The 21742-nt window shown below is 36.2% G+C and overlaps 2 protein-coding genes across 4 annotated transcripts in view; one reads left to right on the top strand and one right to left on the bottom strand.

Moving 5' to 3' along the window:
• ITGA4 (integrin subunit alpha 4) overlaps positions 1-19682 on the top strand; it is a 77781-nt gene extending 58099 nt beyond the window's left edge. For both annotated transcript variants that reach the window (XM_014834042.3, XM_070508204.1), the window contains 11 exons: positions 6488-6638; positions 8307-8402; positions 9077-9156; positions 9504-9593; positions 11324-11414; positions 13651-13758; positions 14587-14712; positions 15431-15550; positions 17437-17535; positions 17924-18043; positions 18546-19682. In XM_014834042.3, coding sequence (XP_014689528.2) covers positions 6488-6638; positions 8307-8402; positions 9077-9156; positions 9504-9593; positions 11324-11414; positions 13651-13758; positions 14587-14712; positions 15431-15550; positions 17437-17535; positions 17924-18043; positions 18546-18644 — 1180 coding nt within the window. In that variant the 3' untranslated portion in view covers positions 18645-19682. The remainder of the gene's footprint in view (positions 1-6487; positions 6639-8306; positions 8403-9076; positions 9157-9503; positions 9594-11323; positions 11415-13650; positions 13759-14586; positions 14713-15430; positions 15551-17436; positions 17536-17923; positions 18044-18545) is intronic.
• Positions 19683-21265: 1583 nt separating this feature from the next.
• Positions 21266-21742, bottom strand: part of CERKL (CERK like autophagy regulator) — a 111748-nt gene continuing 111271 nt past the window's right edge. For both annotated transcript variants that reach the window (XM_044768618.2, XM_070508205.1), the window contains one exon: positions 21266-21403. In XM_044768618.2, the coding sequence (XP_044624553.2) occupies positions 21322-21403 (82 nt within the window). In that variant the 3' untranslated portion in view covers positions 21266-21321. The remainder of the gene's footprint in view (positions 21404-21742) is intronic.

Consider the following 21742-nt stretch of genomic DNA (forward strand, 5'->3'; position numbering starts at 1 on the left):
TGTTGTACCTCAGTCATGCTTCCAGGGTAGGTGATGTAGGCTTTTCCTGAACAGTTGCTCTCATATCAGTTAGGAGTGCTTTTAACTGCAAAGGACAGAAGACCTAACCATAGTGACTTCAACAGTAAAAGCATTTAATTATTTTGCATAATAAGCAGTCTGGAGAGGTGGTTGTGGGTTTCGTGAGCAGCTCCCCAAATCTGGACGTTCAAGGTTACCATTCCAGTTCTCTTCGTGTTTCCCTCATGGTCACCAGATGGCTGCAGCAGCACCGAGAAAAAAAGAGGCAACAGCAAAATCCTGTGTCCTCTTGAGGCTGCCTTTCTAGCAAGGGAGGTGCCTTGGCACATTTCTTATTGTGATTAACAAGACTCGTGTCACATGTTTACCCTGAATCTATCATAGTTGAAGGATAAGGGAGTCACCATGATCATATTAGATTGATCATAACTCATTCCTTGAAGCTGAATTAGGGGCTTATCTGGTGCAATATCAAGAAAATGCTGCCTACTGCCTGAATAATCTGGGGTTCTGTTAGCAGCCAAGAAGAGAAAGCACCATTGAGCAGACAGTGAGCAATGTGCAGCGTTTGCCACTATGCTGTTAGCTCCCCAAAGAGCTAGTCCAACAAAACTGTCCACTTTTAAAATGGACGTAGTAGGAATATATGCCTCACTGAGCTCACAGAGTTTGGGGAAGATGAATTATGTGCCTTATACACTAAAACATGCTCATTCCTAGTTTAGTCTTCCAATCCATGTTCTTCTGCTGTACTCCCTTGGACCTCGATGAGTTTGCCTTTATTCAATAAAATTTTAAATGCCAGGTAACTGATGTATTTCAGTAGATGAGAATTTTCCAGTATTATTTTTCCTGTAGACCACATGCTGCAGGCTAATTTTTTGTCAAATAAGTGACTCACGTATCTTGACACAGATACGTATCAGTTTACATTATATTTTGTTCTAGCATCTTGATTAAAAACAAGTTAGCTAGGGGGGCTGGCCCCATGGCCGAGTGGTTAAGTTTGTGCGCTCCGCTGCGGTGGCCCAGCGTTTCACCGGTTCAAATCCTGGGCGCGGACATGGCACCGCTCCTCAGGCCACGCTGAGGCCGCATCCCACATGCCACAACTAGAAGCACCCACAACTAAAAATACACAACTACGAACCAGGGGGCTTTGGGAGAAAAAGGAAAACTAAAATCTTTAAAACAAAACAAAACAAAACAAACAAAACAGGTTAGCTAGGAAGCACTAATTCATTTTATGCAAGCGAAATGCATTCATTACACTAAGACTTGGGGAGCATTTCTTGTGAAATAAAACAATATCATTCAGTCAGGAAAAACAGAGCCTTGGTGCTGAATACATCATTTTCCTGTTTCACTTATTAAGTTATGATTCTGTACGTACACAGTACCTTGATTTGTTTAAATTACATGGATTCTAGGCTGCTTTGTAAATTTCAAGTCTGCATTATGCATGTTTTAATGAAGAATGAACTATGATTCCCGGGGAAAGCTCTGGTTCAGCCTTGTCGCCCTTCCAGATGTGCACCTGGTCCTTTATTATGTCTCATGTAAAAAGCTAGTGGGTATCTTTCCAATGGCACCTTGTTAATGAATCGAGGTACAGTAAGATGTATATCAAAACAAAAAAAGAGTAGGATCGTAATTATGGTAATGTAGCAAAATAGCTTAAAAATGGAAACTAAACCAGGAGTCTGGCTGCTGAAATGTGAGCATTGTGTTTCTCTTTAATTTGCTGTTGTCTTGGAACCTAGCTGTTTATGCCATGCTTTCACCTTCTGTTGCTTGTCTAAGTGCCAACTTCTTTCCCAAAGGTGTTCAGTGACTAATGCTTTGGTTACAAGCCAGAATATTTTATAAATGTCTATTTCTAGGCAGCTCTTCTACAAGTCTTAATTAAAATTTAATGTCAAGCTGAAGTTTACTTTTAGAACCTCTTAGTTCCTGTAGTCGTAACATGATTATAGAACAGTAGGGGGAATGCAGGACAGCTATATGTCCGCACATTTCCTCCCCACCATTTAACGCAGTGCCACCAAGCAGATGCAGACTTATGTAACACAAAGGTTTACAATACAGGAATGAGTAAATCACAGCCATTCCCGAAAACGTTGGGAGAAATACCACACTGTCCCTGAGTCTGATTCTTCCACCCTGAAATGATAGCTGTGGTTTAGCATTACCGCTTTGTTAGTCATTACACATACTTCCAGAAATATTCAACTTCTCAAACCCAGGGATCAGAAGCTAGAGATGCAACATATGGACATATTCTTCATTCCTTTCTCCTCGATGTCTTGAGTACCAACTAAGGAATTATGAGGTCTGGGGGATCGTTTTCTCTAATGCTATGTCCTATGCCATTGGAAATAATGAAGCCTCTATTATTGTCAGAATAATACAGATTTTAAATATAGTAATATTATGTTGTATGCTTATTTTGAAACTAATTATGCTCATCAATGAGATTTCTCTATGGCAGAGCCGGCAAACTTTTTCCATGAAGGGACAAATAGTAAATATTTTAGGCTCTGTGGGACAGAGATCTCTGTCTCAACCACTCAATTCTGCCATCGTAGTGCAGAAGTGGCCACAGACAAATGAACATGGCTGCGTTCCAATAACCCTTTGTTTACGAAACCAGGTGGAGGTCCCAATTTGGCCTTCAGCAGTTTATGAGCCCCTACCCTGTGATAGGCTTGCTTTTTCTATAGCAATTCTCTCGTCCTCAATTTTTTGTTATTTAAATATAGTTCCATATAATATATTTTGTAATTTAATTATAATTTGTTAGTATAGTTTAAGCTGGTTGCCAAAATCAGCCAGATTTAGAAATTATCAGGAATTAATCCTGGGTTAACAGACCATAAGGATCTGTTCATAGATAGATAGATAGATAGATGAACAAACAGACAGACAGACTGACCCAACAGAATTACATGCACATGTTCACCAAAAGACTATAATAGCTCCAAGCTGGAATTGTCAAAATTCCCAATGATAGTTGAATGGATAAATATAATGTAGTATATTTACAAAATGGAATATATGCATCAATGAGAATAAACAATTTACAGCTACATGTATCAATATAGACTAATCTTACAAACAAAATTTTAAGTAAAGAAAAACTGATATTCAAAGATTACATACTCTCTGATTCCATTTATATGAAATACAAAACTGGGCAAAGCCAATCTATACTAGTAAAAGCAAGATGGTGGGTAGAGTGCAATAACTGGAAGGAAGGGAGCACATGGGTATTTCTACGGTGCTGGTAACGTTTTTTTTTTTTTTTTGATTTGGATGTTGGTTTCATACGTGTATTCAGTTTGTAAAAATTCACTGAGTTGTACACTTAGCATATGTGCATTTTCTATGTGTATGTTTTATCTTGATAAGTAAGTTTAAAATGGAAAAAAAATCAGGACAAGAGGGGAAGAACTTTTAGGTATTAAGTGAACTGTCCAATTTCATAGAGCTATATTATTGAAGTATAAAAGTGGGAAGAAGTTATAATTATAATTTCGTTTGCATATTCTGAGGTTCGTAAGAGTTAATAATTTTCTTCTCAGAAACTGTACTCTTTTTCTAAGTATTGATGTTGCCACTAATTTATTGGTCAATTCAACAGTCATATTGCCACTAAAACATGAGGTTATGTGGGCGGGGTACAGAGCACATGCACATCGTCATAGTAGATGTTTGCTTACTGAAACATTTGGAATTTGTATACTATCACAGAACAGATAAGCATGTCTGTAACTTGATAGAATTCACAGTGATGAGTCCATGAACTCTTGGGAGAGGGAGAAGTCACTTTTGTTGGTGGGAATGCAATGCTGGGTGATGGGAGTTAGCAATAATAATCAACTGGAAGAACTTCTAAGAATTCTTAACATTGACACAAACTGAATCTTGGAGAGTAAGTGCAAGTTAATTAGATACATGAAGAGCGAAGATGTAAAGGCAGGGGGATAGCTTGAAGTAAGATACAAAACGCATGTGTTGGGACACCTGTTTGTAGGTAAGGATGGCTAAAGTGAACGAATGAGTTGTGCAATGGCAAGCGAGGCAGGGGCCAGCTCTTGAAGGCCTCATGCGCCATGCTAATGAGTTAGAACTCTTCTTTTTTTCTTACACTTTGTTTTTTATTTTATTTTTTATTAGAAATTGTTTTTATTGAGGTAACATTGGTTTATAACATTATATAAATTTCAAGTGTACATAATTGTATTTCAACTTCTGTATAGACTACATTGTGTTCACCGTCGAAAGTCTAGTTTCCTTCTGTCACCATATAAATGTCCACTTCACCCCTTTAACCCTCCCCCTCTCTCCTCCCCCTCTTCCCCTCTGGTAACCACCAATCTGTTCTCTGTATCTATGTGTTTGGTTGTTGTTGTTGTTTTTATCTTCCACATAAGTGAAATCATACAGACTTATTTTGCTTAACATAATACCCTCAAAGTACATCCATGTTGTTGCAAATAGCAAGATTTCATCTTTTTTTTTTCATGGCTGGATAGTATCCTATTGTATATATATATATATACACCACATCTTCCTCATCCATTCATCCGTCAATGGGCACTTAGATTGTTTCCAAGTCTAGACTATTGTAAATAATGCTCCAGTGAACACTACAGAACTCTACCTTAAAGGCACGGGAGGATATTAAGCAAGCAAGTGACATGATCAAGTTTACTTTCTGGGAAATGACCCTCTCCGGCAGTGTGAAAACTGGATTGGAGGAGGACTCAAGAAATCAATTAAGGGTATAATCCAAGTTAACAGTTTGAATCATGAAATTTTCAGACCTGTTTTATTTAAAAAAAAAACTTTAAATCCTCATTCAGCTCAACCTAAATAATCAGAATAGTAGAAAAGCAAGAAGCAACATGCCTTTGCCACCCCCAGGCAAAAGTGGTTCCCTGCCCTGGTCACCCAGAGCCCTTCATTCATAACTCTTTCCCATGCATCTATATAACATTTGTTTACAAGTCTGTCCTTTACTATATAAGCTCTACAAAGAAAGAAATTTTTTAAAGACTATTTTTTTATTGGGGAGAAATGAACATAGTGACTTATAGAGGAGCTTTCAGTTATAGTCAATCGGTCATTTATGCATCTTCAAGTAGCGCTTAAAACATAAATTCTGAAACTTGTTCTGTGCTTAAGCACTTTGTCTTAAATCGATTCACAAATAACTGTTAAATGCCAACTGTGCTTAGCACTTCCATAGTTTATTCAAACACTAATCTTCTGTACAGATGCTTAATAGAATGATACAATTATTGAAGAAACATTGTAAACATTATTGAAGAAACTTTATAAACTCTGAAATTCTAGGTGAATGTTTAACTTTCTTATTGTTATTATCCTCACCTGATATTTTGCTTTGGGTCACATCCTTCTCTGGTTGAAGTAATTTTTCTAAGTTTTAAATTATTCAATATCTACGAACATTTGTCTTTGAGGAAAGCTTATAGAATCGTAGCATTCTGTAAGTATAGTTTTCTTTGAGTTCTTCTAACCCTCTAATTAGTAAAGAGAATAGGCTGTGTAGGCAAAGAGATTTGCATCTGCCTTGAGACTTTAGGTCATCCTAGCTGTGTTACCTTGAATAAGTTTCTTAAGCCTCTGGTTCCTCATATATAAATGTGTTCTGAGGACTTCATGGAACGTGCATGAGCCAAATCTTCACTGAATGGTAGTTGTTATTAGTAGAGATGGGGTGACTAAGACTTAAAATTGCTAAATGACTTCTCCACTGAGAAGAACTGGAGCCAGAGCCCAAACTTGAACTCGCTCATATGTCTGGATTGGCAGCAATCTTCTCTTTCCAGTTCACAGGATGGTGAAGCATTTCTGCAATTCTGTTCTTAACTTGGTCTAGTTATTGATAGAGGTGACCTGCCTGCCTTATAATTCTAGTCCAACGGATTTTAGTGGCATCCATTTGCGGGCATGGTGGTCCTTTCCCATGCCAGGCTCACTTCCACCAGAACATCCTCTATTTTGGTGGAAATTGTCCCTCTCTTCTCCTTTTCTCCTAGCTCCCCTCTTTCCCCCTTTGGTTTGGACAGCAACTAGTTCAATGTCTATTCAAGGATAAAGAAAGAAAAGAAAAAAATGGTTTGTTTTTACAAAATATATATTGTAAGATAGAAAATATGTTAAAATTATCAAAGAAGTTAAACAGAAAAGTAAAACAGAAAGTAGACTAGTTTAATTAAAACTAATTAAAAAACAAACTTTTCTTGGATAATAGTTGACTGAATGTATCTGGAATATGAGAAATTGAGTTCTTTTTGACGTGGATTTGCATCTACTTGTATGGGATCATCTCCCACGGCTGTTTTTCCAAATTATTTTATGTTCAGGATAAATAAATGAGGAGATGAGATTTTTATTTCCCAAATAAGAACTAAATATACTACTACTTAATTTTTAGGCCACATGAAAATAAAACCTATCTTGCTGTTGGAAATATGAAGACGTTAATGTTGAATGTGTCCTTGTTTAATGCTGGAGACGATGCATATGAAACGACTCTGCATATCAAACTACCCACTGGTCTTTATTTCATTAAAATTTTAGATCTGGTAAGTACCAAAAACAACTATAACATGATATTTTAGCCAGCTCTGGTGGTCTAGTGGTTAGGATTCAGGACTCTCACCGCTGCGGTCCAGGTTCATTTCCTGGTCGGAGAACCACACCACCTGTCGGTTATCAGACTGTGGCAGCTGTATGTTGCTCTGATGCTGAAAGCCATGCCACCAGGACTTCAAATACCAGCAAGGTCACCCTTGGTGGATAGGTTTCAGTGGAGCTTCCTGACTAAAACAGACTAGGAGGACCTGGCCACCCACTTCTGAAAAAATTGGCCATGAAAACCCTGTGAACAGCAGCAGATCATTGTCTGATACAGCACCGGAAGATGAGAGGATGGCGCAGAAAGACCGGGCAGGGTTCAGCTCTACCATACACAGGGTCACGAGGTCTTCCACAGGGTGCTGGGAGTTGGAATTGACTTGATGGGCATGAACAAAAAACATTTTACTTAATTTCTAAAAACTCTAAATGATGTAATTTACTTCATCAATTTGAAGCCTAAATATTTGGAGTGTATTCAGACTTATCACTCTAGCTTCAGGTGATTTTGAGATTTCCTCCATTCTCCTGATAAAAGTGACAAGTTCTTTGGGATCTGACTGAGATCAAAAGAGTCAGCTTCTTGTCTCCAAATGCTGCTGTTGCCCAGTTGTCCAGGCAAGATGCTTGGGTGCCATTGCTTTTCTCACTGATAACTGCTCACCTCGTGCTGTGATGTTGCTCCTCTTGGTTGGGGTCCCTGCACAAGCAATACTGGTTCTTCATGCTGGGCTCCAAAGTTACTGCTCTGTGTTTTAAGTTCACACACCCAGCCCAGTCTTGTTCTCAAAGAGCTTCCAACATGGTAGAACCAGCGATCTTCCACAAATCCCAAAATCTTAGTGTCAACCAGATGGCAGGCAAGTTCTCTTCTCCTACAAGAGTTCAAAGCACCTGGAGACTTTTCCTTACCACCGTGCTTGAGTCATAAACACTAAATCCATCAGTGAGATATTGCTAAGGTTGAATTTCCAAGAGAAAACTTTCAACTGCTTTCTCCTTCAAAGCTTCTGTAGCCCTTAGCAAATTTATTCATCTTTTATCTAGAGACCATCTCTTTATACCACGGGCATTTAGAGAAGTCTTTGACCTCTTACAAATATCTATTACCCTATTTCTCTAGAGCACTGGGAGCCTATTTGCAATAGTAGGAGGGAAAACTAAAATACTCAGGGAAATACATAAATGTATATTTCTGTCTTTGACTATGTATATCCTATTGTGATTGGTTATTGCGATTAAATACCTTCATCATGTCCTCACATACCAGACAGGAGAGGGCCAATGAAATATGGACCTTACGAATTCCTTGCTTTATGATTCTTCAAGGAACTGGACCTTGAATTAACTAGGGAACACACAAAGATGGATGAAAGCTACCAGTCCGGGAATTATTCTGTGGAAAATGTAAACAAATATTAAAATAAACCTATATGTATACACATTTATATAATTTATTTACATTTTTATTTATGCCAAAAGTAAACAGAAAATAGTCTTCCAGGAAAGTAAATTCTTTGGGGGGTGATTTTCTTTTCAAAAACCATCCTTAAACATAAGTTACAAACTTCTTGTTCCCTTCCTCCTCAAACCGATTGTTTCGTTTTTCCTTTCAGGAAGAGAAACAAATAAACTGTGAAGTCACAGACAGCTCTGGCATAGTAAAACTTGACTGCAATGTTGGTTATATATATGTAGATCATCTCTCAAGGGTAAGCATTTAGCATTTATAGTTTTTGTTTACTAACGTGAATATAAAACCCTTTCTTTTTCTCTATAATGCTGCATACACATATATAATTTATTATTCTTTGCTTAAGGTAAGTAGCTAAGTGATGAAATAAAACCAAAATAACTGGGCTTGAGATCTTTGAGATTATGTTTATATTCTTGGCAATGTTCACTATAAAAAAAAAAAGTTGGGGGGGCACATGTTTATATCAAGATGGGCATGTGAATGTGTCAATCAGAATTCTGCTTCCCTGTCTCACTCTTCCCCAACACTCCCCCCACCCCATCCCACCCCAGGTGGTCCTGTCTGCCAGGCATGTTACCTCTGCTATACAAAAAGGTGTTTCTGGCAAGGGTCCTCACTCAAGTTGTGAAAGCATCTCTAATTTTGTCAGTCTGGACGTGCCTGTCTTTACATTCAGAGGAGGCTTTGTCTCTGACTGTCATTTTGGAAATGCTGGTGCTTTAAAATTGCCACAAATCCAAGAGCCTCCCTGTAGGTTGCTGCCCAAGTGAGGGGTAGCCTATGCTTCTAGTACATAGTTTCCAATCTGCATTCCACAGAACATAAACTCTTAAGAAAAATTAAAATTCAGATTATCAAAAATATATTTTAGATTATTAAAAAATTGGGCTTTCCCTCTGTGTTTTATAGATAGACGTTAGCTTTCTCCTGGATGCGAGTTCGCTCAGCAGAGCAGAAGAGGATCTCAACATCACAGTGCATGCCGCCTGGTATATTTCCTAGTGGAGAATAACTTTTGGGTGGGGGGGGGGCGGGTACCTTAAGGGAACTGTGGAGCTGTGTTTCATTGTCTGCAGGAGAAAGCGTCTCTTATGTAATCTAAGAAACAAACAAAGCCTCTAACCAGCTTAGAAGCAAATAATTGTAAATAAGGAGAGCAAATTTCTGCCAACCCCATCATAAACATTTCTTACCACCACTTCTACTTTTATCCCCACTCCCCCAAAAGCATTTAAACTAACCTCCAAGTATAGTAGGTATACACAGGATGTAATTAGTTATAAGATGATTTTTGTGCTGGTTGGATTCTAAAAGTGTTTTCTGTTTGCTTCTGTAGTGAAAATGAAGGGGAAATGGACGATCTGAAGAGTAACAAAGTGACTTTAGCAATACCTCTCAAATATGAAGTCATGCTAGCTGTTCATGGGTAAGTAGATATTGACGCCTCCTGTAAAATTGAGAGCTGATTTCAAATTCTGTTGCTTCTCACATTATTGTCAAAACCATATTTTAAAATTATTTATAAAAAGGTCCTGTGCTGTTTCTGTCTCTTAACAACTACCTCAGCAGTACTGTCCCTTGCTTAGCTGTTCATTATTTTAATCCACTCTCTAGTCATCGCTGAGACCACCTCAAACAAGTGCTCAGCTGGAGGAGACTTCTTACTGGAAGAGGCTATAAGCCCCTAGGAGGCCACGTCCAGCCTTTCAGTTGTGCACTGTGCAGGCCAGGGGCCCTCGGGGTTGGGTAGCGTGTAGTTGCCGCGATCATCCTCAGTGGCCGTGGCAAGTGTGAAGTTCAAAAAACTACAAGCTTGGTGAAATCACTACTCTCTAGAACCCATGTCTACCTATGTGGCAAATGGATTGAGGTATGAGAGAGCCAGCGGCGAAGTGTCCCTTGTTTACCCTTTGTACCCATGAATTACAGAATTCCTCGCCCATGGCGGGCGAGAATTCACTCATGATTTTAGTAATTGTTTGAGTGTGTTCTTCTCTCATTCAAGGAGATATGTGGAGAAAGAATGAAAGGTGTATCAAGAAAACCTTTAATTATTTGACTGGAAATTATTCAGGCTGTTTAAAACCACATTTTTTAAAGCAATGGAAGACAGACACAGAAGAAATAGATGTGCTCTTCTTTTTGCTCTGAATATAAACCATCCCCAATCATTTTTAACCACCCATAAAGATGGCATGTAATTATATAAAAGTAAAATATCAGTGTCTGAAACTGACAGAACTGAGTAGCAAGTTTGTGAGATAAAACGGGGATAAAAGAAGCTATTAAAGGAAGAAGAGGACCTAGAGAGTCGGGGGAAGCAAAGAAAGCTGGCTGCATGTTTCTTGGTTTTGGATATTTGTCTCATCTACCCTCCTTGATTTTCCTATGATAAGTGTCCTCCTAATTTTCCATTATCCATATCTTATTATTTTGAGCAGGGAATGCTCTGCAACTCTTAAACTGCCTAAATCTACAATAGTGGAATATTTCTAATTTCTTTCCTATGTCATGGGTCTCTATATGTGTAGTTCCTCATATTAGCTTCCAAGTAGGAGCAACTTGCGGAGTCAAGATTTCCCTAGAAAAGTAGTTCTTAAAGTTCATTACCAACCATACATATCACAGGTAAAAGGGTGACAACCTTGTATTCTAACAAAAAATTTACCATATTTATTGGTGTTTGAGGTGTTCCCCAGACTTGGAGTTCATTACAAATAACCAGCAAGAATTGGGGGATAGGAAGAAATAACTCAAGAATAGGTCAGATAGATTGAGGTATAAGAGGATATTGGAGCCTTAGGGAAAAGCTAAGAATTTATCTTATAATTGTCAGATTTACGTGAATCATTTGAAGGCTGAGAGAGAAGGAATGGTTAGTAGAATGTGCGAGGTGGTCTTGGGGGAAGGCAAGCAAAGGATAACAGTGGGAAGAGAGATTGTCACCCAAGTCAGAGCATATGGCTTTCTAATTTCACTACATTTTCACTAGAATTCTTGTCTTACCAGGAAACTAAAAGCATTCCACGGTATTTAGGAGGCATCTGTAGTCTGAATTAGAGGGTGTTTAGGTGATATGCTTTAATCCAGACTATAGAGAAAGACTGTTTATACCTTATGAAATGAGACAGTTAAATTTGAATTTGTTTCTATTAGGTTTGTAAGCCCAACTTCTTTTGTGTATGGATCAGTGGAGGAAAATGAGCCTGGAACATGCATGGCAGAGAAAATGAACCTCACTTTCCATGTAAGTAAAGTTGATTGCATTCATATTTGTAACAAACGGAAAGAATGTTACTGATGCATTGCTGCAGAGGACGTGAGATACATGTGATGTCCCTCAGCCTTGGGCCAAGCATGGCTGGCTGAGAGTGAGAAGGGACTGCAGCACAGGTACTCATGCCCTTTCCTCTTGGGCTTCTGCTCCTTTTTTCCCATTTGTCTTGTCTCTGTTGCTCAAGCCCACATCTCCTTACAGCACAGGGGGGAAAGAGCAAGCAGAAACAGAGGTAACGCCTGAAACTGGCAGAGGAACTGAATCTAGTAGAGATGCATACAGAAAACAGGATAGGCCAAGGGAAGGCATCTTTTGGTGCAAATCAGTGAAATCTCTTCTTGGTTCAAGCTTTATAAAAGCTCTAACGTTATCTACCAAGTAAAGGAAGCTCTTACCTCCTGCCTCTCCATTTAAGGTCTACTTGGTCAGCCTTTCAGGCCATAGCTATATGACCTATGACAAGTGATGCATCATTTATTAAATAATCTTGTTAAAAAGTAAAGTGTATTATCATTATCCAGAAGTATTAATATACTAATATAAAGCTAAAAATTCTTTTAAAAAGTTTTACTGTCAACTGAGATTTTTGATGCACCAAAGATGTTGATGATGAGTAAATAATTGCAGATAACATCCACAAAAACATTTTTTGAACCAAAAGCACTGCCCAAATATTCTTAGAGCTCTATAAAAATCTATAGAATGTGAATGAGTCTGGATTAGATTAGGTACATTGTGATATTTTGTAAAGTAGTGCTTTTCAAAATGTGTATCAGTCACTTGGGGTGCTTATCCAAAACGCGAATTCCTGGGCTCTGCCTCAGAGTTGTGGAAGAATGACCTTGAAGTCCTGTTGACTCCTTCTGAGACTCCCATTGAGTCTATGTATACTCAAGTTTTTTTTAAACTAACATTGAAAAAATTTAGCGCTCTAATTTGAAGTCCCAAGAACTGTTCCCATCGGACCCCAGTGATGGATTTGCTTTGATAAACTGAAACAGAAACTGAGTTGGACTCTACAAAGTCTACTTATTAACTTACATTTAACGGTTAACATGTATTTTCTAGTTAAATTACAATAGAGTGACTGGGACTGGAGATACTTCAGTCTGTAGATTTGGTGAGTCTGTCCAAGAATGAAGTGTTCTTGGAGGTCTAAAGGTTATTAAGCGAACAAGGATGAAGACTATAGTAGGTTAGGTTGATTATTTGACGGCATCAAGAAGACCTTGTCTAAAGGTCTGGACACTGCTGGGTACCCATTGCTGACACTGTCTTTTGCAACTGCCCTGTGCTTCCAAGGCCTAGCCATTACCGCCTGTCCCAAAGCCAGGAGCACTCTTTCTTCGTCAATGTCACGTGCATTCAAAAGGTTATTGCAAGTGTGTGAGTCATGCTATTTCATTCAGATATTGTGGCACAACTACTTATTGTCTTGGTTTTGTAGTTTGGCCCTCAGGAGGAAATATTTTGGCCCAGTTTTCTTTTTCAGGGATCTGTAATTCCCAAATTTATCAACAATAATGAACTATCATTCCCTTATGCATTATTATTAAAAACCTGGTGTATTTTCTCTGAAACCCAATAACCTACCCCTTTCTGATTTTGTGAGTGCATCAGCATTATAATTATCCTGAATTAAAATACATTTTTATTCACTTACTGCTGATAATTATCCTCTCAGCACAGAGTGATTTTGTGAAAACATCATAGAATTTAGAATTAGAGTACCTGGGTTTTGGTCCCAATTCTTGTCACTTTTTAACTTTCATCTTGGGTACATCATTAACAACTCCGAGCATCATCCTTAGCTGGGGAATAATAAAATATTGGCCCACTTCATAGGATAGTTATGAGGACCAATTGATCACGGTTTTTTGAATTCATAATTTGCCATACAAATGTATGTTGCTGATGTCTCTTTCTTTAGACTATTTATGTAATAAACCATCAGCCTGGACATGTTGGCCTAATTGATACGAAAAGGAGAGGGCTAGGAATAATAACTAGAGGTTTAATTATTAGCAAACTTTTTAAAGTTCTGACTATGGGAGCTGCACAGCAAAGGGAGACAGAATATCCAGTTACAACCCTTCACCAGTATGAATGCTGCATACAACATATGGGTTCACCTAAAAGTTCACTGCTCTCTGTACTTACATTTATGAAAAATATTTTAAAATGAAAAATGTTTCCTTCTTATCAGGTTATCAACACTGGCTATAGCATGGCTCCAAATGTTAGTGTGGAAATAATGGTACCAAATTCTTTTATCCCCCAAACCAACAAGCTGTTCAACATTTTGGACGTCCAGGTAAAAATGTGTTCTTTCCTTTATTGTAAATAATATTGCTAAAATGGAGATTTCTGTTAACTTATTTTGGTCACACTTACTCTAAGCCATGAATTCAACATGCATTCATGGAGTACACTTTGAATCTTATACATGCATTAGAACTGTAGGATTACAGTGGCACCTCTGCATTGAACTTATTCGATTAGCGAACAATGCTCTGCCATCTTCAGCACATTGTCTTGATATGGACCTGTGAAAGTAATCTAATTGGTAGAATTCTCCATTAAGATGGAGAACACTATTGAAAAATCGGTATTTCAGCCTTTTTAAAAGAATATTCAAATCACTATTTAGGATTAAAATTCCTGTATTGCCCATGATTCCATCAGAATTGTTTTTATCTTCCCAGTTTCAAGACAAGCAATCAACAAATAAACCTACTAGGTAGATTTTAGATCTAATTTTTAAAAATATTTCTTGAATTCCAGATTTAGATGGTAGGACATGCTGTTATAACACATTGTTTTGTGTCTAAAACCAAAGAAATGTTAAATTTCATGTCGATGTTCAAAGGTCCATTTTTCACATTGCCCTATTTTCTATGAGGTTAAGGCCATTTGATCAGTTTAGGACCTATATCCAACTCTCTAAAATTTTGCTGAGTTTTTGTATTTTTGTCTTAGAGGTTTAACCTCTCCCAAATAAATCTGTCAACAAATATTTTCATAATTTCAGAAGTACTTGATATATTTCAGGAAAAAAAGAAATTGGATCTTTTAAAACCATGTAGCTTTTGATCTTCTTTCTAATATTGAATAAGATTTTTCTTGTCTTCTATCTTTATAGACTACTACTGGAGAATGCCATTTTGAAAATTATGAAAGCAATTGTGTGTCAGAGGAGCAAAAAGGTGCATTGGAGACCCTAAAAGACATATTTAGATTCTTGTCAAAGACTGATAAGAGGCTATTGGTAAGTTTCAATTTTTCAGGTTGTAGTTTCTCCTTTCCAACATACAGAACTGAAACACTTTAAAACCAATAATTAAGGGGTCTGAGCTATCTGTGAAGTGCAGGAGAGAAACAAGTTCCGGCAATCTTCTTGCGTGTAAGGAACACGCACAATTGGAGAGTTGAGATAGACACTGGGTTAAACACATACAATATACAGTTTCATTATTTATCTAACAAATGCCCATTTTGTGCCAGGCCTGACATTATTCCAGACCCTTCAGAGGCCAAGATGCTGTCTTGGGCTGAACAGCCTTTGCGGCATGAGATTAATTTTCACTCTTTTTATTTTAGTGAATTTACGGGGAAAAAAAAACTGAGGAAGCAATTTTATCCTTCAAACGATCCAAGTTGTACAATGAACATGTAACTTAGCAAGAGTCTGATTAGGAGTCTTTTAGTTCTATCCCAGAAGGTTAAGTTCCTAAGAATAATGAGAACACATGCTCCAGTTCAAATACTTTGTTTTTGTTATAATTTACAAAACAAACATTTGTGTTTTGTTTAAAGATAATTTTTTAAATGCCACTAATGAAAGCAGATCTTTAATTCTATGTTTATAGCAAAATAATTTCTATAAATGCCACTCAAAGGAGATTTTTAATTCCATGTAAAATATTTTAGCCAACATTTTATAAAATGTTGAAATTTTAATGTAGCTCTTTTGTATTCTTTTCAAGTACTGCATGAAAGCTGATCCAAACTGTTTAAATTTCTTATGCAATTTTGGGAAAATGGAAAGTGGAAAAGAAGCCAGTGTTCATGTTCAGCTGGAAGGCCGGCCATCCATTTTAGAAATGGTAAGTCTAAAATACAGTGACAGCTTTCTATATGGATAAGTTCATATCGAATCTACAAACTCAACCATCTTATATAGATAGGCTTGTGTGTAAGGAGGCATTCAACAAATTGAGAAGGTATGGATGAAAGAAAAATTTGGAGTGAAACTTGAAACTGTTTCCACTTATCGCTTTAGCTAAATACATTGTCTAAATGACATGGCTTTACTCATTAAACAGGTAATTATTGCATAGTCTTATTTTACAGTCTTATGAGGTTTATTTTAGAAAGCATGTCCAACTGCTTATGAAACTTGACTAAACCAAAGACATTGGCTACTTTAACATGTCATATAACCATAAAGTTCTTTCCAAACTACTTTGAATTATGCTTAAAAGTCTAATATTTAATAAAGCTAAGAAGTAAAATTAAGGCTTTCCTAAAATCAAACTAAAACATCAAAATTTATCAACAATAAAACACAAACATACAATAACAAAACACACTTTTAAGAATATGAACTTTGAAAGGTTGAATTAAAAATAATTAAATATCTTCAACTTCTTCCTAGAAAGGAATATGCATACTTCTGAGAAGCACTTTGAAATAAAATTGGTTTTCTCTGGAATTCTGTTCTTCAATTTCCTTATCTGATAAATATGGATAATATCTCCTTTGCAGGGGTATTGCAAATTAAATGAGATGCATTTGATAAAACCCCTACTAATCGTGCATGGCACATAGTAAGCCAAAGGAATATTTGAAAGTACCAGACAGTGGTCAAGAGGAAGATGCACCAGACAGGGAAATAAAAGATGTCTGTTTTAGTTCCAATTGTGCTAAAAACTACGTCATGGGACCATCAACAAATTATCTAAACGTTTGCAGTTTGCCTTCTCATGCTCTCAATGTCCAGGTTTCTCAATAGTAGGCACTATTGGCATTTTGGACCAGATAATTCCTTGTTGTCAGGGGCTGTCTTGTGCATCGCAGGATATTCAGCAGCTTCGCTGGCCTCTACCCACTAGATGCTGGTAGCACCACCTCTCAAATCCTGACAGTCGAAAATGTCCCCAGACACTGATGACTGTCCTCTGGGGATGAAATCATCCCTGGTGGAAGGAATTTATTTTCAGCCCTAAAATTCTACACGTTTTCTCTAAAATGTTAAATAATCTTTACACAGTAGATTTAACTTTTGAGGGTCATAGGCCTCTTTGAGTTTGACAAAAGAATATATTCTCATCTAGCACAATGAATGCACATACGAAAAAATCTAAATGTTGCATACAATTTTAAAAGGTCTTAGAGTCCATGGGAGCCCCTCCACCAGATTCCCCAGCTCTGTGGATTCTGGGTTATAAACTTCCTGCATTAGATAGTAAAGATCTGAGTTTATCTACTGATTTTATATTTGAATGCTATAACTATTTGTACCAGATTTTTCCACGACAATATTTGACTATATGTATTTGATGAGAGCAGCAAAATACAACACTATTTAGAAAGAAAGAAAAAGAATCCCAAATAAAATGAATTAAGGACATGTTTATCAGGTGAAGAAAGACTTGTTTGGGGCTAAAAATTCAATATCCAGGAAAAAATACATTGGTAACTATCAAATAATAACAATTTAAATATCTATAATATTTAATCTGTAAAGTAGCCATGTTTAACAAAAGGGTTTCAATAAAATGATGCTTTATAAATTAATACGAAGACCACGCCTTTGGAACCAAAGGAAGCACTGCATTGCAATCGACTGCAAATTGTGAAATAAATTGGGGAAGAGAAATTGTGAAAACCTCTAGATAGAAATCATTTCTCATGATCCTTACCTGCTATTAATATCTTCATAAAATAAAACTATGACTCAGGCTACTGTGATCTTTCTTTTATTAAACAGGATGAGACTTCAGCACTGAAGTTTGAAATAAGAGCGACAGCGTTTCCAGAGCCAAATCCAAGAGTTATTGAACTAAACAAGGATGAGAATGTTGCGCATGTAAGATTACCTTTTTAACTGAAACGTCAAGATTGTAGGGAAAAGATATTGCTAGGGTGTTTAGGCAGGAAAATAGATTTTGACTATCATGGAGCGCTGCAAATACTTTACTGAGAGTTGACATTTTCCACAAGTGGCAGGAAGGAATGACACAGGTCTTTCAGGAGGTGAATTTGGTACAGGATGATTGGAGGAAGAACCACGGAAAAAGCCCATTCTCTTCACTGTTTCTGCTAAACAGTTACCAGTGTTTCCTAGGGTTGTGTTAGAACCAGCCAGGGAATGGGGTGGGTTATTCTATATACCGTTGTGGATCGTGGAGGGGCTTCAAAGGAAATAGAAGCAAGCTTTTAAACCGGTGGTTCGTTCTTTTGGTTAATTTCTGTAGGTTCTCCTCGAAGGACTACATCATCAGAGACCCAAACGTCATTTCACTATAGCGATTATTTCAAGTAGCTTGCTACTTGGACTTATTTTACTTTTATTCATTTCATATGTCATGTGGAAGGTAAGCCTCTAATAATTACTAATGTTAAACCATTCAAAAGGCCATTCTTGATTTTCTCAATGCCTATTTGTGACTCCTAAGTTATCAGATTTATATATTTCAGTATTTTTAATGTTAACTTTTTAAATTCCTAAGTGAATATATAGTAGTGATCTCATTTTTCCTAACTTTAGTACCAAAGTCTTTCTAGAGAAATACATCTTCTTAAAGATCACTTATTTTCAACAAATGTTCAAACTGTAACATTAGTTTTGAAAGATGTTCTTTTTTAAAAAGCATTTGGAATTATGTTGAATCAGTTTTGGAGTGCATGTGCATGCATCACTGAGAAGTCCTGCAGTAACAACGACAAAAAAGCTCTTTATCCCAGTTTTTCCCAAACTAATTTTTACTGACTACATGGGACACAGTTGAAGAAATATTGGCATTGACTGTTTAGATTTGATCTTGAGTGTAATATGTTCATAACTATACGCTAGTGATTATGGAATGCTATTTTCAGGTTGGCTTCTTTAAAAGACAGTACAAATCCATCCTACAAGAAGAAAACCGAAGAGACAGTTGGAGTTACGTGAACAGTAAAAGCAATGATGATGATTAAAGACTTCTTTCAAATTGAGAGAACTAATAACAGACTCAGGTTATGCTAAAGAAATTTAAGACATTGTTTACAAGAAACCATGAATTTTGCTCAGACTTCCTCTATGTACTTCTTTTACTTGTGAGCTTGTGACATATTATGTCTTAACACAGATGAAAAATCCAAGCAATGATTACTCTTTGAAAGAAAATAGCTGCAAAGGTATTATTCAATATATTCAAAGATAATCTTTCAGCTCTTAAATGGATAGAAAAACACTAAAGCATTCAATTATTCAAGATAAATAATCCCTTGAAGATATCTTGAAATGAAAGTGGATCTGAATTAAATCATTGAGGAAGTAAACAACTCGATTGGAGAAGTCTTGGACTTGAAATATTCCTTTAAAAGAGATATTATTTACCGTATGTTCTTGCTTCAGTAAAAGAAAGTCCACTGAATAGGTATTCATTTCCAATAGGTTTTTGAGACTTGCTTGAAATATGTTCTTTAAAAATATTTAGCAGAATTTTTCAAAGAGCTGTTCCCAAATTTTTAATTAAGAGCATTATCACTTTAAGGCAGATTTTATCTTTAAAGACATTTATTTGTAATATATTTCCTATGGGCTTTGATCAACAGACATTCATTCAGCAGTCTATGAACATTAGGGGCCTGATGCACAAACTTCAGACTGAGCTTGTACACTGGTTTGAGCTTAATGGGATGACTTCTGGATAATTAGTTAATACAGCTATGGGTTTTTTATTCTTTCTGTATATATACATATGTTTATATAGGTATAAATCCATTAGTCTTCCTATAACACAATTTTATCAAAGGTAACCAGGAATAAATTTCAAAAATCCATCTTTAGTCAAATTTTTTGTTTATAAAAACAACAGTACTTAATAATTCTAATTTATATTCTGAAACAGATGGTGAATGTTGCACTTTAGCTAATATTTGAAATATAAATATACTGATGTATATAAAATATGAAAACTGTACCTCACTAATGATTTTTTAAAAATCAAAGCTCTGCAAGGACAAGGATTAGGGGCCAATATTGAATACAAATTAGATACTGTATAAAATATTGACTATCAAATCAAACAATACATAAATGCTTTTTAGATGTTATTCTTTTCTCTTTAAATATAAATATTAAATATGTTTTCATCAGGTCTATAAAAGCATTCTCTTCTGCATGTCAATAGAAAAACAAAATTCACGAATTTAACTGTAAATTTAAAAATACAGATTTAGCTTGTATCTTGTGAATATAAATGTGACATCAAAATTTCCAGGATGTGTTTTAGCAATAAGTGAAATATTTTAATTTTTTTGTTGATGTTGTTTTAGATTCTTTTTTATAGTACTTTCTGGGTTTTAAATAATTTATCTTTAAAGACCTTTCCATTTGCAAATACAATCATTTTTTGTAATATTTATTCATGCATATGAACTAGATGCTGACAACTGCAGAATACAATTTCATCTGAATTGTCCTACATCTGTCTTTATATATGTAAGCAGGTTGTGGCCAAATTTTGAAAATTGGTTATAGGAAGTGATCAAATAGATAAATTAGAAGGCAGTCTTTACTTTCTATGAAGTCCCTGCCAACAGCTGTCTTCTTCAGACTGCCTAATTCCTGTACGTTACCCATTCACAAGCCTGCAGTCTCGGATTGGTGACTGGAGAGTGAGCAATGCATGGAGATTTGTGAAGGCACTTGAGCAGCAAAACGTAATCTCAATGAGCATAAAAACCTCTTGAAATTGGTGTGTACTAACAGAAATTAAATGTATATAATATTTTTAAACAAACATTTTTTCAAGCAAAAGATATTTTCATGTTTTTAATTACAAAAAACCAAATAGTAGGATCCATGGTAGAAAATCAAACCCAAATTCAGAATCGCTTTCTCAAAGATGATCCCTGAGGAACATTAGTTCTTTCTTATTCAGAAATGATGGCATTTCAGATTGCTGGATAACATGACTTTCAGGAGCAAGAGGAACACAGCTCCCAATTAGGCCAGATTCTGCCCAGTTAGATATTTTGCACAGTTTAAAATAAAATTTGTTATAAAGTCTTAAATTACCTGTATTATGAATTTTAAAACCCTACCACTTTAAGAAAATCAACTTTCAGAGAAGATTCACAAAATTGGAACCATAAGTTTTAAAAAAAAAAGATTGGGTTTCTTTTTGGGCAAGTAGTCTAGGTATTGGAGAGATTTTGAAAAAAAAATAGTTCTATTTCTGGTTATATCATTAACTAGCTGTGTAATTTTGAAATTTAACCTCACTGGATTGGCACCTCCCCAGGCAAATCAGGGCATTCTTATGTGAACTTGTGGTTTGTCTGTACCAGGCCATAGGAAACTTAACATTAGAATTGAAAGACTCAAATCCTGAAAAATCAAAAAATCCAAATTATTTCCCTTTGGAATTATCTAGTTAAAACTGATATACTGATGTTTAAATTTTAAGTACCTGCAATGTTTACTTTCAGTTCTAATAAATACCTTCTAAAAAACCAAAATTTGTTTTTGGTATATTTCATATATCTTTTAAGTAACATCAAAAATAGCAATTTTAATTTTTCTAAAATTTTTTTTCCTATCAGGATACCTGTTTAAAGCATGACTATATTCCTTCATATTAAAATTCCAGTTTGCATATTTCTTTCATAAACAATTACATGTTGCTTTGGAATCATTCATTTCTTCCATGCTTCCTCCATAAAGATTGATAAGTCTTGGGTGCAATCTGTAAAGAATAGTATGTATAATTGGTTTTTCATCAATCTATCATTCTGTTACTTTTCACACATACACGCATACACCTATCAAGTATGGTGCGTAATACCAAATACAAATCTAATGACAGCCAACAAACACACATTCATGGCAGAGCTACAATCAATTCAGCACCAGTGATTACTATAAAGCTTTAACTGACCTCCTGGACTCATGCTCTCTACTGCCTCTGTAAAACCCAGTCAGTTGTACCTATAGCAAGCTCACATCTACTGAGCTACCCAGAGTGCCCCTGCACACTTCTACCCATTGAGTCACAATACTTACCAAGAATGAGTTTGCATCTTCC

This window comes from Equus asinus, chromosome 4 (genome assembly GCF_041296235.1).
Source record: "Equus asinus isolate D_3611 breed Donkey chromosome 4, EquAss-T2T_v2, whole genome shotgun sequence".
Taxonomy (NCBI): domain Eukaryota; kingdom Metazoa; phylum Chordata; class Mammalia; order Perissodactyla; family Equidae; genus Equus; species Equus asinus.